At 47.0% G+C, this 15,736-nt stretch overlaps 1 protein-coding gene across 1 annotated transcript; it reads left to right on the top strand.

Moving 5' to 3' along the window:
• The first annotated feature begins 188 nt into the window (after positions 1-188).
• On the top strand, positions 189-15,570 carry zgc:165508 (uncharacterized protein LOC100101652 homolog). Its single transcript, XM_041941395.1, has 5 exons — positions 189-376; positions 8,466-8,559; positions 8,689-8,871; positions 13,598-13,729; positions 14,921-15,570. The coding sequence occupies exons 1-5, from the start codon at positions 341-343 to the stop codon at positions 15,568-15,570; spliced, it is 1,095 nt and encodes a 364-aa protein (XP_041797329.1). The 5' UTR covers positions 189-340.
• Positions 15,571-15,736: the final 166 nt, after the last annotated feature.

Below are 15,736 nucleotides of genomic sequence, written 5' to 3'. Positions count from 1 at the left end.
TATGCACATGGACAAGGAGCCTTCCATCAAACACGCGCTTTAGGTGACTGGAATTTGCGCAATTTCAGTCTGTTTGAGGTTAAATAGTGTTTGTGTGCGTGCGTGTGTTCGTGTGTGTGTGTGCGCGCGCGCTGGGGTGCATTTTAGTTGGGGTGGTGGGGAAGCGCTTGAGGGACTGGTATCTGCAGCCTAAACATCGCGATGCTACGAGAGTTGCAAGGAGCTTTTTTGGCGAGCACGCCAGTCAGAGGCAGAGCAGGCAGAGGTGCGCTGGACACCGCTGAGGCTCGCGCTGTTTGGCGACTTTAATATCTGTGACCAGACGGCTCATCCGGACGCGATGGTTCTGACCGCTTTGACCCAGTTCGGCTGCAAGGTAGGACACCTTTTTGCACGTATCCTTTCGCGCGCGACCGAACATCATCTTCAGGCTCGTTATTTCTGGGGATTCAGGGATGAATCTCGTCTCGGTGTAAAGGTAGGATGCGTGGATTGGTTCGCAGGAGCAGACGTCCGATTTTAAACGGACTCCACCGGTGCTTGTGGGCGCGCGCATGCAGCAATAGATCATTGCTCGTTGCCAAGAAACAAGCTCCCTGTTGACGCCGCATCTATGTGCTCTCGTGGTTGTTTACACCTTGGCCGCCCCGCTGGCGGCTGAGCGTCGCCTCGGGCCCCGTCCTCTATGTGCTTCCCCGACCTCTGACGCGTGTCTCCCCCAGATATCCCCCCATCCTGTCATTTATTTGACTGGGGCCCCTCTGTAGCCTCCATAAATCAAACCTGCCCCACATCCTTCCACCCATCACCATCTCTCCCACACAAACAGACGCGGTGGTTGATGTAACATGCTGCCTTTCAAAACTGTGATTTATCCCTCGTATCCATGCTCACGGAGCCTCTCTCCGCCTCTAATTGGTTATGTAATCTGTCGCTACAGTCACTTGATGATTATGGCGCCTTGTCCCCCGTCTCCTTGTCGCGGAGTGCGTGAGGACATGCCCTAGTCCCATAAATCCCACAGAAAGCAGCCGTGCGTGCACGTCTCCGCACCTTCATCAAGAGCGTAATATACAGTAGGTCAACAGCAGCCACCTGTTTGACTCTCATTTAGCCTGTGTGTGTGTGTGTGTGTGTGTGTGTGTGTGTGTGTGTGTGTGAGAGGCATCACACTGCCGCTGGTCTTGACCTAATTGTGTTGATTTGCTCGTAAGTCTGACAGAAGGAGAGAGAGACAGAGAGAAAGACAGAGAGAGAGACAGAGAGATGCACGGCCGAGGTCTCCCTGTCTGCAGTTTCCACGACAACGGCAACTACAGGGAGAGAAGGAGTGTTTGTGTGAGTGAGTGAGAGAGACCCAAGTAAAATAAATAAATAAATACATTGAAAAAAATAATAACGTGAAGAGTGCAATTCATCATTTGCTTTGAGGGAAGAGGACACGCGTTTTCCGCTGCGGCTCTGTTTGAGAGAGATCACAGTCAGGGGAAGGAGATTAATTAAAATAAAAAGACGTCGCGCAAAATGAACAAATTAGCCACAGATGGAGGATGACCGCGGGCCCTCACAAGAGAGCCGCCGCAAGTTTCGGTTTGGTCCTCAAAGCGCAAAGGCCAACCTCTCACTTTGATCGAGCCCGTTTTGGTTGGACGTGTCTCGTTCTCCTATCAATGCGTGGATTTCCATTTCAGTTTGATCCGTACAGCCTACGGCCACGTCATCCTCGGTCTCGCTCAGGGTCACTGCTGCAAAACTGTGCCTGCAAAAACACTTCTACTGAAGCGTGCGCGGTGTGAAATCTATGAGGCCACCGCGTGTCGCAGCAAACGCGCAGCAAACCTGTCGACTGACAGGAGGAGGCTGCGGGGATCCATGCGAAATGTGCGCGTTATCTGACGCCTAGCCGCTGACGTGCCACCACAGCACCCCTCTGCTTTCAGACAAATAGCGGGGACCGCACGGCAGACATGTATGCTCAAATGACCGCTTCACTCCGGACACCAGGCTGCTGCAAAACACGCGCGCATCTTTCACTCCTCTCAACAATACTTTCATTGACCAAGGTGGCCTAGATTCAACGATACAATACACCCCGGGCATCTGATCTCATCACACCCAATTAAACGGCACATATTGAATTCTGCTGGTGGGCAACTTGAGCTCGACGCGCTAAACGGCAGGTCTTTGACCCGCGGGTGAGTGATTGGTCTTGATATTGGACTCAATATCTGAGATGGGTGCTGGCGACTAATCGAGCTCTTTTCACAGACAGTAACTGGAAACGCGTCCCCGCAGTGGAGGGCTGGAAAGAGGAGCCCGGCACTGACATTTAGAGGCCCATCACTTAATCTGGTTTTGCAAATCTGATTTGAAAAGTGGCGAGCACGCGCATGGCGTGCATGCGCGCACGTACGTGTGTGTTTGTGTGTGCAGGGCTGGGGGAACCTCAGTGCGCGGCGGGCGGGAGCTGTCCAGGTGCTGAAATGTTCTGCTGCGCGCTGCAACTGTAGCCGTGCGAGGCCTCATCCGCAGGAGCAGGTTTCTGAGCGCCTTCGGTCCACCATGGTCCAGGAGTCTGCCAGATCGTGACGAGGGCAGCTGTCAGAGAGGTTAAACTCACGTAGTCAGCCGAAGAGTCCTCTGTCTGGAGGCCGCTATGTGACGTTTGCAGCAGGAGGCCGCTTGGTGACATTTGCGCTCCATGTAGCGCTGCTGGTCCCGCAGCGTGCCTCTGCTTTACTGCGGCGATGACGTGGCCCCTCCACGTCGGAGAATGTGCATTAAGTAATAGGGAGGTAAAAAAAAAAAAAAAAAAAAAAAAAGCTTAATGCCATCACAGGCATGTCCTTAATCTGTGCCTTTTTACCGCTTCTCTCCCTCCGACAAAGCAGAACCGCCTTCATAAAATATCAAGCAGGCTTGGGCTGCTGCCAGGGCCTTACCTGCATGACATGGCATGGCTTTAAAGTGCATGGAAGTAGCCCCCCCCCGTGTTATCTCACTACAAGTAGTCTTTACAGAGTACGCTGCTATAAAGGGCTGTGTGCTGAGCGCAACACTCAGACTTTTGCCATACATTGTAAAAAGAAGGGTGCTCCAGATCTACTGTAGCTTCTCAACACTTCCTGAAGTGGCACAGGCCTAAAGATACCCTTTAAGTCCTATAGCACAAGAGCAATCTAAAAATGATCTCTTCAAACAACAACCCATTGAATTTTTTTTCAGTTCTTCATTCACACTCAACACTCGATTTTTTCAAATCAGACGCATTTCGGTGTCTTTTTGCTCCACGGATGCCTTCAAATGTATCTTTTAACAAGGCAGGAATTGGCTGGTAGGCTTACCTTTCCGTGTTGGGAGGGGCCACCTGTTGTTGCAGGTGTTTGAATGTGCTTTTCTCTGGGGGACACTGCAGTGAGATACGCCAACATCGCACTCCCTTATAAGGTCATGGCCCCTGAGTGGATGGCCCGGGGTCCCCGTAGGGGCATGGGTTGGCATGGTGACTGCAACTTTGACCATAAACGTTAGGATTAGCCTAATCCATAAAACTCATAGTTCATCGTTCTTGCTCCAGTAATTAAAACAAATATTCTGAACAATAACGTTCTACTGCCAGAAAAAGAGGCGTTGTGGTCATGATATCATGACATGAATATAATTCATTATCTTACTTGTTTGGAGCGAGAAGATGGTGCGGAGCTACTATGAGTTTTACACTGTTCGTCTGCCATAATGCTCACGTGGCTCTCTTCCTCCTGACAGTGGCGGTCGAAGGTTCGTTGCGCGTGGACTGGAGCGCGGCAAACTCCCTGTCTGACCTCGCGCTTTTGGGCAGCACGCGGACCTGCTTGGCGCGCAGACTGATTCTGACTGCACCTTTGGGCGCACTGGACTTCAGCGAGGTGCCCTTAACAACCTTTTTTTTTTTTGGTTTTGTATTTCTGCTTGGTCACTGCGCCACTGACTTCCTCTTAGTTATAGCCCACTTTTATTTCTCATGAAAACACAGGCTAGTTGGTATTTCTAAATAATGGACAATGGCGATTCAAATGAAGCAAGCAGCATCACATTTAGCGATGCTTCTACAAGCTGACATTACTTCCAAGAGCTAAGTACTCCATAGACATGGGTATTTATCGATGCACAAGTTATGGGATGTTCTGTGTATATAACGGCACATGATAATCTAGTCAGGCACCGACCAGATAAGCCTAATCAAATATGGCAGTCTCTCAGTAATTCGCCACATGAAGCAGAAAATTATTTTCTCAACCCTTTCTGGTAGAATAATTACCTTATAAATCTCACCATCACACCAAGTCTTTAATGTGTTGTTCAACCCTGAGTTCCTTCTCCATTTTAGTTTTCATTCATATTAACCAGTTGGTTTCTAATTATTTGCAAGTCATTCAGCGTAATTAGCCATTCGTTTTTAATTTGGACTTTGAAATTGAATCTCAGTGACACAGAGAGCGCTGCTTCTCGTCTTTGGACAAAACAACACCAATCTCTGTATGTTTTAGAGATTACTGCTCAGGATCTAGCCTGGTTGCACTGTTTGGCCATGTGTGCATGGCTGGGTCACCTATAGACGCTCCCTTGAGGGTTTATTTGAGTTCCAAAACCTAGAGAAAACACTTTTCCTCTTTTGTGGTATTTCATGTGACAACCACCATGCGACACGTAAGAAAAGTGTTTCTGCTGTGGCACAAACCCTTTGCTGCTGCTGTACCATTCATAACCTGCTGGATTTGTGTCTAGAACTGTGGACCTTAAGGCAAAGTGGCTACTTTTGGCTGCGGAACTGAAGTTAGCGGGATGTTTATAATTGGCTCAGGGATGATGATGATGATGATGATGATGGTAATGAGGATGATGAATCCACCTTGCCTCTTTTATCCATCAGTGCGCACCATCTGGGTGTGAGGCGGATGTGTCGCAGTGAGCCAGCCAGGCGACGATTAGCAGCGCCTAAGTGATCCATTATGAAATGCAGCCTCTCGCTCTTCATGGGCAGGCCTGTTATTGAACAGCAGTCACTGTGCGAGACAGGTTGGCTGGTTTGCTGTTCTTATCACATCTCTTTGATAGAGGAAGGTCTCTCTGATGCTTTACACTTTCGCCCCCCCCCCCCCAAAAGACACTAATTGTTATAGCTGGAGCAGCAGTGAATATCAAAAAAATAAGTATTTGGTAAATTAGAGATTTTGAGGCCTGTTGGTAACAGAACTCAAATATATTCTTTTTTTTAAAGAATGGATATCTCACATTTTTCTGCTTCATATCAGATGTTATCGAGGAGATTAGATTTGTGGTATGATGATGCAAATGCCTCCTCTCTGACGCCTGTGTTAGCCCCGAGCAGCAGCGTCTCCGGTTAATGGAAGCAGGATGAAACGTGCAAGAGTCACGTGGCTGTTGTGGCTGTCGGTCGGTGTTGTGAGCATGTGACATCATCAGTGAATCAGGCACGCAGGCACACCAGGAGGAATTGTTCCATGGTGACCACTTGCCGTAGAAATGTTCCCATTGTGGAAAATTTGAGAGACGGAGCGAGAGAGAAGAAAGAGGAAGAGAGACAATGCGCACAGGCGGGAAGACAGGCGGCATGTCGGAGGAGGGGAAGGATGTTCAGGTTATTTTCCACCAGGGAAGCGGTTCGTTCCACTGAAACCATTCACAGCTCGTCTTCTCATGTAATTTTGTATAATGACTTCCATATACGCCTGTGTGTGTGCGTGTGTGTGTGACAGAGGAGTGGGCTGCAGAACAAAAAGCAACCCAAGCAACAGGCGCCATGGGTCCGCACCATTGTGCTTCACAGGTGATGTTTAATATATAAGGAAAAGGGTTTTGACCCAGTCAGCCGGTACAATGGCACAAATTAATTCCTGCTGTGATATAACCTTAATGAGGCATATAAATAAATAAATAAATATAAATACATCTGCGCCACGGAAACTTGTGCGGCTGTGTGACTGAAGCAACATTTGCTTAGCAGGCTTAATCACATCCAAAAACGTTGCTGATGTTACTAAACAAAGCCACATTAAGTTACATTACATTACAATTCAGTTTCAAGAAATCTGAATCCCAATTTTGAATAAAGCCACAAGACAACCCCCCCCCCAAATAAAAAAAATAAATAAAAATCTTTGAAGTGTGCTTTTGTGTGTGCACAGGCTTCCAGGTGACACACATAGAGAGACACTAGTAAAGTCAGTTTCACGTCTCACACACACACACACACACACACACACACACACACTGTCAGCCTGCACTCGGCCTGCTCTCAGCTCCTGACACTCGTGCTGTGGTGAACAATCGGTGGTGTTTTTCTTTGGGCTGTCTCGAGGCCGCAGCAGTTGGCTGACTCACAGAGACGACCGTTAACCAGTGATTTAAAAGCCAAACGTGAACCTGAGCAGCATCACGACAGCCTCTCTGCTGCTTTTTGACCTGATGTGTGTGTGTGTATGTGTGTGTTTGCACAGTGTGCTGCTGTAGGAAGTAAAATTTAAATTCAAGGGTTAAAATGCTAAATTCAGCTTGTCTTATCATTGGCTCATATTGGAGCTGATTTGTGTAAATGTGCATGTGCCCGCGCTGCATGTCGCTGGAGCGTGTGATGGAAAAGATGCGGCGCAGCTGTGTAATTGAAGCGTTCGGTCTGCTCCGAGTACTGCTCATGTCTTCCTTCGTGCTCGCGCTGTTGTTCAGTAGGGCAGTGGGGGAGCCGAGGGGGGAGGGGAGCAGAGCCGGCAGCCAGCCGTGCTGTTAACTGGAGCTGTGTGGAAAGGTGATGCTCAGGCGTGCAGCTGGACCCAGCTCTGAAAAGCTCACACTGATATGTTTGAATGCAATACTTAAATCGGACCGTTCGGTGCCTCTGAACTCCAGAAAAGATAAGTTTCCTTTCCAAATTGTGCAGCATCCACATCATCATAGGACACGCCACTGGGAAAAGCTGTAATGGAATCAACTTTAGGAGCTTTAGTCCGGGTGAGATAGGAGTTTTTGAGCTGGACATCCCTGCAGATGTATAAAGTCCTCCCACTGCAGTCTGAAATGATTTCTCTGGGCAACTATATGAAAACAAATAAAACATATTCAGCTGTGGGTGGACAACATTAACTGCCTGACTTCTGATTTTTAATTTAAAGACCAACACAATATATCTCTCTAACCCTCCTCGTGGGTATCTGTCACATTATCTCCAGATTATCCTCCCTCTGATCTGTGAGCTGCTCTGCGGCACAAGAGGATTATCACGCCTCGCGGCAGCCGCCAATGCCGTCAGGATCCCCCTCCGCTGCTGCAGGGCCCTTCTGACAGATCATTTTGTTGTTTGTTATTCGGCAGGAGTTTCGTTGCTATTAGGTGGAATTGACAGGACAAGGTCAGGGTGGTGCCTCATGCTTTCTAATTCACCGCAAATCACATGTGGTCTGATTTGAGTGATGGCTCACTAATGAAGGGAAGAAAATAAGGAAGATTTAACTTCAAAACGACTGAACAATCCAAATGCTTTTCATGTTTACTAGTGGTGCGAGTTGAGTAGCTCAGTGCTGTTTCTCCAAATGAAAGCAGGTGAAACTCAAGCTTCACAGAGCCGTGCTCAGCCGCCACAGGGCTGGACACAATGTGCACCTGCTGAGATAAACTTGTCTGCCCGAAGCCGTCATCGCACTGCTCAGTCAGCCAGGTGTGTTGACCCATGCTGAGGAACAACATGATAGCGTCAGCTCGGCATGCGGCCTTTGCTGTTGACGTGCACGTTTCCCACGTGAGTCCAGGTAGGGCTATAAAAAGAGTTAGCAGACAAAAGAACTTGTCAACACCTGATACTCCCTCTGCGGTTTGACTTTACAGAGCAGACGGATTTGATGGAGGACAGACCGAGTGGAGGGGGTCCATCTTTTGTCTGCTGTCTGGTTCTATTAACTCACTGCAGGGAAATTACCCATCTAGCCGTCTGGACTCAGAGCTTTGTTAGTTTCCTTTCAAGATGTTTTCCCATACAAGTACTTGCATATTTGCAGTTGCATCAAAAATCTCTTAACAGGCACATCTGGCACCACTGGAGAGGTCCCCTGGGGTATCAGCTGTGTGCAGATAGTGTGCAAATAAACAGCAGCTGATCTAGAACCAGAGATATACTTCTTTTTCTCTCTGTGCCTGCGTGTCTGCAGCCACAGATCCAGCAAACTACTCTGAGGTGTAGGGTGAGAAGAGTCAGCTCAGTTACCTGAACAAACTATTAGTTTGCTCATTAGCTACCAGGATACTTTAACAAACAACTTAAAGTAGCTGAAGTACTGTGAGCACAGGTGCCCTTTCTCCACTGGGCTTTCCTCTGAGTAATAGCAGGATGCATTGAGAGGCTGGCTCACGTTCATGCTGAGCTGAGCTACAGTGCTAGTTTTCCCCTGAGTCACTCTTTTTTTTTCTTGTCCTTCCAGGTGAATGTTGATGACACCATTGAAATGTTACCAAAATCAAGAAGAGCTCTCACCATTCAAGAGATTGCTGCATTAGCGCGATCATCCCTGCACGGTGAGTGCAATGTTAAACACGTGAAAGCTCATGAGCCGATCCTGTGAAATCACGCAGACTCATGAAAATAAAAGTGCGTATTCAGCACAAAATATATGCTGTATCATAACCCCAGACTTTTCCTCGTAGGTATTTCCCAGGTAGTGAAGGACCATGTGACGAAGCCTACAGCAATGGCTCAGGGCAGAGTGGCCCACCTGATAGAGTGGAAAGGCTGGTGCAAGCCTATCGACACTCCAGCAGCCCTGGAATCAGACTTCAACTCTTACTCCGACCTCACTGAGGGAGAACAGGAGGCACGCTTTGCTGCCGGTAAGACTTCTGATGTTTGTTTGTGAAAGGTGTGTATTACATCAATATTACAGGAAGAAAACAGTTCAAGCTGAAAGGACGTTTACGATGGGCAAACTAAAGAGATGACACACACAGCGAGAGGCCGTTCAAAAATGTACAAAATAATGATGGAAGATCACAGAAGATCCTAATTAATAATAATTAATAATTATGTATAAAGGAGCAGAAAAGTATTTATGTCACATGCTCATTAATTACAGCCAATTAAATCGAGATGTCACAAATAGCAATTAAAAAGAATAACTCCCAGCAAGCATTTGACAGAAATGTAAGTGCAGCATTTGGCCTCAAACAAGCTAGTTTGTTTTCACAATATATAGTTTAGTTGGACTAAGAAATTACATTAAGACTGCTTTCAGAATAGTTTTCGTATATTATCAGAAAGATATTCAGATCCTGATTGCTGGCATTAAGCATTTATACCACATTAAACCCACTGTTGACATGCATTTTGGACGCATGTTATCTGGATATGGAAAAACACATGTTGGCAGTTATAATGCTCACAGAAGGTTCACGAAGGTGTATATTCAGTCCATACAGTGTGAGCTCATTTAACATGGAGCTCGAATATGTTTACTATCTGTATCTTCACTGACAAACTCATGAAGGCCAAAATGCAGAAAAGCATTGCTTCACTGGACCTTTTGTGCGTATTGAGATCCAATCACAGTGCAGGCAGGATCAATAAGAACACATATTGATACCAGGTGTGAACGCACAGGCCTGTGATCAGGTGTAAATGGGATGTTTGATTCCGTACCTACATTCGATGCCCTTAACTCTTCTCCTCCACACTTATAGATGGTTTGGTCCTCTCACCCACAGCTCTTCTGCCTCCTCTATCTTTTACTCATTCACTTCATCGTTTCCTTTCATTCCCTCCTGCCGCCCGCATTCATTACCTGCCTCCTCCTATTCACACAGTCCCCTTTTAATGTTCCTCTCTGCCCTCTGTCTCTTTATCTCCTCTTTTTCTCCTTCTTTTTCACCCTGTCCGTCCTGCCTGCTCTCCCTCCATTCTCTCGCTCGCTCCCTGCAATGCAGACTCTCAAGGTTAATTTGCACAGTAAGGTTTTGCTCCTGGCTAGTGCCACCATGACTGAGCGATTTTCCTCTGTACCTCCTTTGTTCTCCTTTTCTTCCTTTCCTCGTTTATATCTTGCCATTTACATGACGTCTCTTCTCATGTCACAAATATTTGTGATCCATTATACGATGATTCAAAAAAGCTGAAGATGAAAGCACCCGAGATAGTTCTTTTATTATCATTTCATATATTCTTTAAATTGTTTCTAACAGCTCTATAGGTGGTCTTTTTAGAACATGGCCACTCATTACCTGTAATGCTGTGATTCATTAACCTTGCTCAGTAGTCAGCTGGATAATCCTGAAGCAGAAGTCCTGATGCTCTTTTCTTTTATTTATGAGTATAAGTTGACTAGCAGTGGGGTCATTACTATACATCATACTTCTCCTCTTCTCTCCAGCTTATATCATCATGTGTGTCCATTCCATCAGGGAGCTGCCAGTTGTGCTGACTCCTTTCATTTGTGTCAACTCTCTCCTTGTAGCCCGGTGATGGTGTTACTGTGGGTGACTGGACGCACTGCATGATAACATTGAGCATGTGTGAACGTGTGAAGTGACTGTTTGATGTGTTTTGGTGTATGTGCAAGCTAATTACTGTAGAATACAACTGTGTGTGTGTGTGTGTGTGTGTAAGTGGCATCCATCCTGAGAACTGAAAATGGAGGTGGGATTGTCCTATTGATAGACTGACTTCTGCCAACAGACACACACACACACACACACACACACACACACACACACACACACACACGTCCTTTGAAGTTAATCCTGCAGTGTCTCTCGTGCATGAAACTGGCTGCCAACACAGAGAGAGGCTTATGTCACTGTGTGTGTGTGTGTGTGTGTGTTCAGGTTGGCTTGTGTGTGTGAATGAAAGAGACAGAGTGTGAGTGAGAGAATATCTTAAAGGTGCATGTGTGGATGTGTATGTGTGTATTAGAGTGGCGGTCCTCCAGTTTCTGGTGCACTGTAGTGTAGCAGGGGTGTATGTGTGTATGTGCTCACCGGGTTTACACCATCCCAGCAACAAACAAACCTGTTGGAAAATCTAAATTGGGAGATTGGCGTCAGATGTTGGAAAAAATACAAGTGAAAAGCAGCACAGTCTGACAATGCAGCAGTGTGTGTGTGTGTCGCTGGCTTGTCTTCAAACAGCTATAATCAGTATTCTTTATCAACGATGAATGCCACGATGTGAAAGCGGTCACTTGTAGGGATAAACCCACAGAGACTTATCGCCTGACTCTGCAGTTTCCCTCAGCTCTGCGGAGCGTTTAATGCCTTTCAGCTCGTTGCTTTATTTTTACAACTTTACCGCTTTGGTTCTCATCAACCCCATTTCCTTTTCCTTCAGTGAATACGCTCTGATAAACCCACTGTACGCTACCTCCCCGACAGCACACTGACGGACTGAATAAGTTAGCGGCTGCATGGTCAGCTGAGCTTCTACTGTGTGTACAGACTCTTTCAGATAAGGTTGAGTCTCAGTTCCAGTATACATGAGAATCTGTTTAATTTTCAGATCTCGAGCACATTTTTGCAAAGTTCACAAGCACATTTGGTCATTCGGTTGAAGATGAACAAATGTGCGTTAAATTGAGTCATGTTTTCATGCAAGACATTTCACGCAGTTGCCATTTGATTTTGAGATGAATATGACACCAGTGAAGGTTGAGACTGGGATGCCGGAGATGCTATTTATACCTGAGAGAACACAGATGTGGTTTTGTGTGTGCGTCTTTGTAGGCACACACCATCCCTTTATCCTCTTTTTGTGTGGTATGTGGGTCAATGACATAAAAAAAGTACGTAGGCAGGTAAAAACTCTGTCTTCATGAGTTGCAGGAATTAAAAAAGGCTTTCAAAGAATGAAAGAGCAGCCTTCACAGCTGCATTTGCCAGAGGATGTGCCAGCGTTTGTGCGGAGAGTTCAGGGCCCTGCTACAGTGGTGGATGAATGAGAGCATCGATCTCTCTCTGGGGGGAGACAATGCATGAATACTGAGCATTGACCCGAGAGTCAGAGAGAGAGACGTATAGACGAGACGACTGAGAGGAGAGAGTCAGAGAGAGAGGAATCAAAATGAGAAGCGAGCGACAATGCTGAAGGATTGCACAGTGAAAGAAAAGGGAACGGCAGGGACGAGGAGAGTCAGGTGAGTCGATATGGTGCTTTATTGAGAGAGACAATTGGAAGAAAGGCGTGACATGAAGGACAGAGTGGATGAACAGGGAGGAATACAAAACAGATGGATAGAGAGGAAGAGCTCGAGGCTGAGCAGGGGGATGATTAGAAAAAGAGAGGGGGAGTCCGGTTGGCCAGCGCCCGATGATGATTGGAGGTGATTGGTCACTTGGACCTTATGGCTTACTGGTTGTGGCGTATGTTGAGTCACCTCAGCCAGACACACACACACACACACATACACACAAACACACACACAAAGGCACACACATGCACACAAACACACACAAAGTCGTGTTTTCATCATTTCTGGGGACATTACATCGACTTTCATTCATTTCCTGGAGACTTACCATAATCGCTGCTTGCCTAATCCTAACCCTAACATTAATCTAAGATAAACCTCACCTTAACCCAAGTCTTCGACCTAAAATTTAATGATTTACATGGGGACTTGCATTTTGTCCCCATAAGAAATTCAAGTCCCCACACTGAAGCTAAACTCTCACATACTGGCCAGGGCCCTCATTTACCTCACATAGGGACTGCACAGAGAATGACAATGTGTCTTCATTGCCCCCTTGTTACTGATAAGCTGCTGTGAATAAAATTCAACACTTCCAGCAGCTTTTTTTTAGCAAGCAAGGATGGAGCGAGGTTCACCACTTTATGAAACACATGATGTTGCTACATGGGCTCAGGAACACTTTGTGAAACAGCTGTTGTTAAACACAGTTCATCTGTTTTTATTTACCTTTATACAGCTACCCAACTTTTTTGGAATCTGGGTTGCAGCATTTCTGTTGAAAAGAATGTCTTATAGTAGAGAGTGGTTAGGATCACCTGTTGTGTTGATGGTATTATTACTCTGGAAATGAATATTATGCTGAATTTACCATGTAAGCCATTACGCTACAGCATTGTTATTTTACCTGCACTTTATTAGGAATCGCTCCATTTGTCCATGCTGGCAGTGACATGAATGCTGGTTTATATAGTACAAGAACTTGACCTGATGTTATATCATTATTTCAATGAAAATGTCAATACTGATTACTGAACTATTTTTCTGCTGGCATTTCCAGTGACATACAGATTGTATCTGTGCTTTCATATGCTCGTCTTTGTGCTTTTTCCAGTTACTCTGTCCTCTGCCCCGGCAGGAATGCCACCTGCATAACAACACTATCAAACCCTCAGCGACCACTGAAGAGCATTGCAATGGGAATGCTGCCTCTGTCCAGTCTAATACCACAGTGTGCACTTTTGTCCTCACGCAGACCCGCCAATCAAAAACAGATGCATGACATGGAGGCACAATGGCCCGCTGCCTCCTTGTTACCATGCCAACCGTGTATTTGTACGTGTACATGTCCAGCTTATGCGCGTATGTGTGTGTGTGCGCAGGTGTGGCGGAGCAGTTCGCTATAGCAGAGGCTAAGCTGAGGGCCTGGTCCTCCGTGGACGGCGACGAGTCCAACGATGACTCATATGACGAGGACTTTCTGCCTGCCAACGAGCCAACCACACAGAGCACAGGTACGTACACACACACACGCACACACACACACACACACACACACACACACACACACACACACACACACACACACACACACAGTGTCCCTCTACACTGCAATAACCGTGGTGAAGCTAAATCACATTTATTTCCCTCACATTGTCCCCTTCCTTCCTAATACCTCATCACACACCCTCTTCCTCATCCATCTCTCCCTCTCTCTCCCTCTCTTCATTGTCCCAGTGCCCTAGTTTTCATCCCCTCCCAACATTTTTTTTTTTGTTCCTCGGCGCAATTTGATATCCCTTCTGCAAGTTTAATATCATTTCCTTTGCTGCAGAGACAGTGTCAGTGTGAGGATGGTGTGTGAGCGGGTTATAAATACACAGTGTATTTGACCACTGTTGTGTGTGTGTGTGTGGTTGTGTGTATACCAGAGCTTTCATCTTGATTACACTGAACCACCAATAACCTGTACTGCAGGGAATAACACTGAGCTCAGCTCTGCTTCTCTATCTTCTTATGTTCATCTAAGGCTTCTTACCGCCTGGCAAAGGCCATTCAGTGAATGGAGCTTCACATGTCGCAGCCTGCATATGACAACAACCTCTATACATAATTCACTTCTCTATCATATCACATTTTGATTTTGCAGCTGCTTTCTTAGAACTAATTACAATCATTAATTGTTAAATTTGTTACATATCTTTTAATTTGCAGTTTTCCACGGTCTACGGTCTCTTGCTCTCTTTTTTCTCATCAGCAGTGGATGATGTCTTTTTCATTGCATCATTTTGATTCTCATTCGCTCATATTTCCATCAAACACATTAGTCTGTTGCTACTCTGCATGCAGTGCTTTGCTTCAACATGCTAATTCTTCCTTAAATTGTGCATTGGTTGCCTTTTAAAAGTAGAACACTGATATTAGTTTTCAGGAATTTCTTTTAGCAGCGGAAACTTCAACTTTATGTGCTCGATGTAAACAAGCATGGCTTCCTGTTGCAAAAACAGCATAGAGATACATCTGTCTTTGCTAACAGGCCTGACTTTTGTTTATGCATTGCTCCATTTCTTTTCATCGTTCATCATTTGCTGCGGTATTTCCTGCTAATATTTGACGCAACAACCACTCAGTGACCCTACAAATTGCAGTTTCAGCTCATTGTCGTTTTTTTCCTTCATGCTAACAGTCTGTATCATTCCCTCTAGATGTGCCATCATATCCTCCCTACTTGAAGGACCTGATCCACAGCCAGCTCTGCCAGCACCTGGGCCTGCGAGGGCCCTGTTGCGAGGGTGGAGGAGGAGGTGGAGAGGGGGGTGGCAGTGGAGAGCCCTCCCCCACTGCGGGCTCCCCGGACACCCTGTGCTCCAGCCTCTGCAGCCTGGATGAGCAGCACCCGCTGCTGCGCGACCTGGGCGGCCACCGCGGCACCCACTCCCACAGCAACGCCGCCGAGCTCGCCGCCAAGATCCTGTCAGCGCTGCAGGGAGGGGAGGAGCTGCTGCTGGCCCGACTTCAGAGGGTGGGGCAGAGCGGGTCTGGCGGGGGAGACTGCGGGTTCCACAGCCTGGGCGGGGGAGGGCGGGGTATCAGGCCCTGCAGGGGTCAGGACTCTCCTTGCTACTCCATGTCTTACTCTGAGACATACCTGTCACCCGGCGAGGATGACGACAGCCCCTGCAAGGACTATGGGAGCACTGTGTGCCAGGTGGAGGCGGAGGGCAACGGAGTGGAGTACCCACCCGACTACGACCCACGCAGGAGGGTCTCCGACGTGGCTTCCTCTGGGGTTGTGTCTCTGGATGAGGAGGATGAAGATGAGGAGGAGAGGGCGGGAGAGCCAAACAACCAATGACTCCTCTCATCTCACCTCAGTGTTTGATCCCTCCATGCTCCAAGGAGAGATTTTCTTTTGCTCCTCCTCCACGGCGTCAGAAACGTTTGAACCTCCGCGCATGTTGTTTTTTTTTTGCCTGAAGCGTCCGTCTTTGCCTTACTCGCAGCATTTCAACTCCCCCTTT

This window comes from Chelmon rostratus, chromosome 7, assembly GCF_017976325.1.
Source record: "Chelmon rostratus isolate fCheRos1 chromosome 7, fCheRos1.pri, whole genome shotgun sequence".
Lineage (NCBI taxonomy): Eukaryota > Metazoa > Chordata > Actinopteri > Chaetodontiformes > Chaetodontidae > Chelmon > Chelmon rostratus.
Note: the sequence above shows the minus strand (reverse complement) of the source record. Positions and strands in the feature narration are given on the sequence as shown.

What these genes read in the sequence shown, in the direction of transcription:
- zgc:165508 (XM_041941395.1), top strand. Translation starts at nt 341, where the DNA reads ATGGTTCTGACCGCTTTGACCCAGTTCGGCTGCAAG. An exon ending in AGCGCGATCATCCCTGCACG is followed by an intron (nt 8,560 to 8,688) that starts GTGAGTGCAATG and finishes TTTTCCTCGTAG; the next exon opens with GTATTTCCCAGGTAGTGAAG. An exon ending in GCCAACCACACAGAGCACAG is followed by an intron (nt 13,730 to 14,920) that starts GTACGTACACAC and finishes CATTCCCTCTAG; the next exon opens with ATGTGCCATCATATCCTCCC.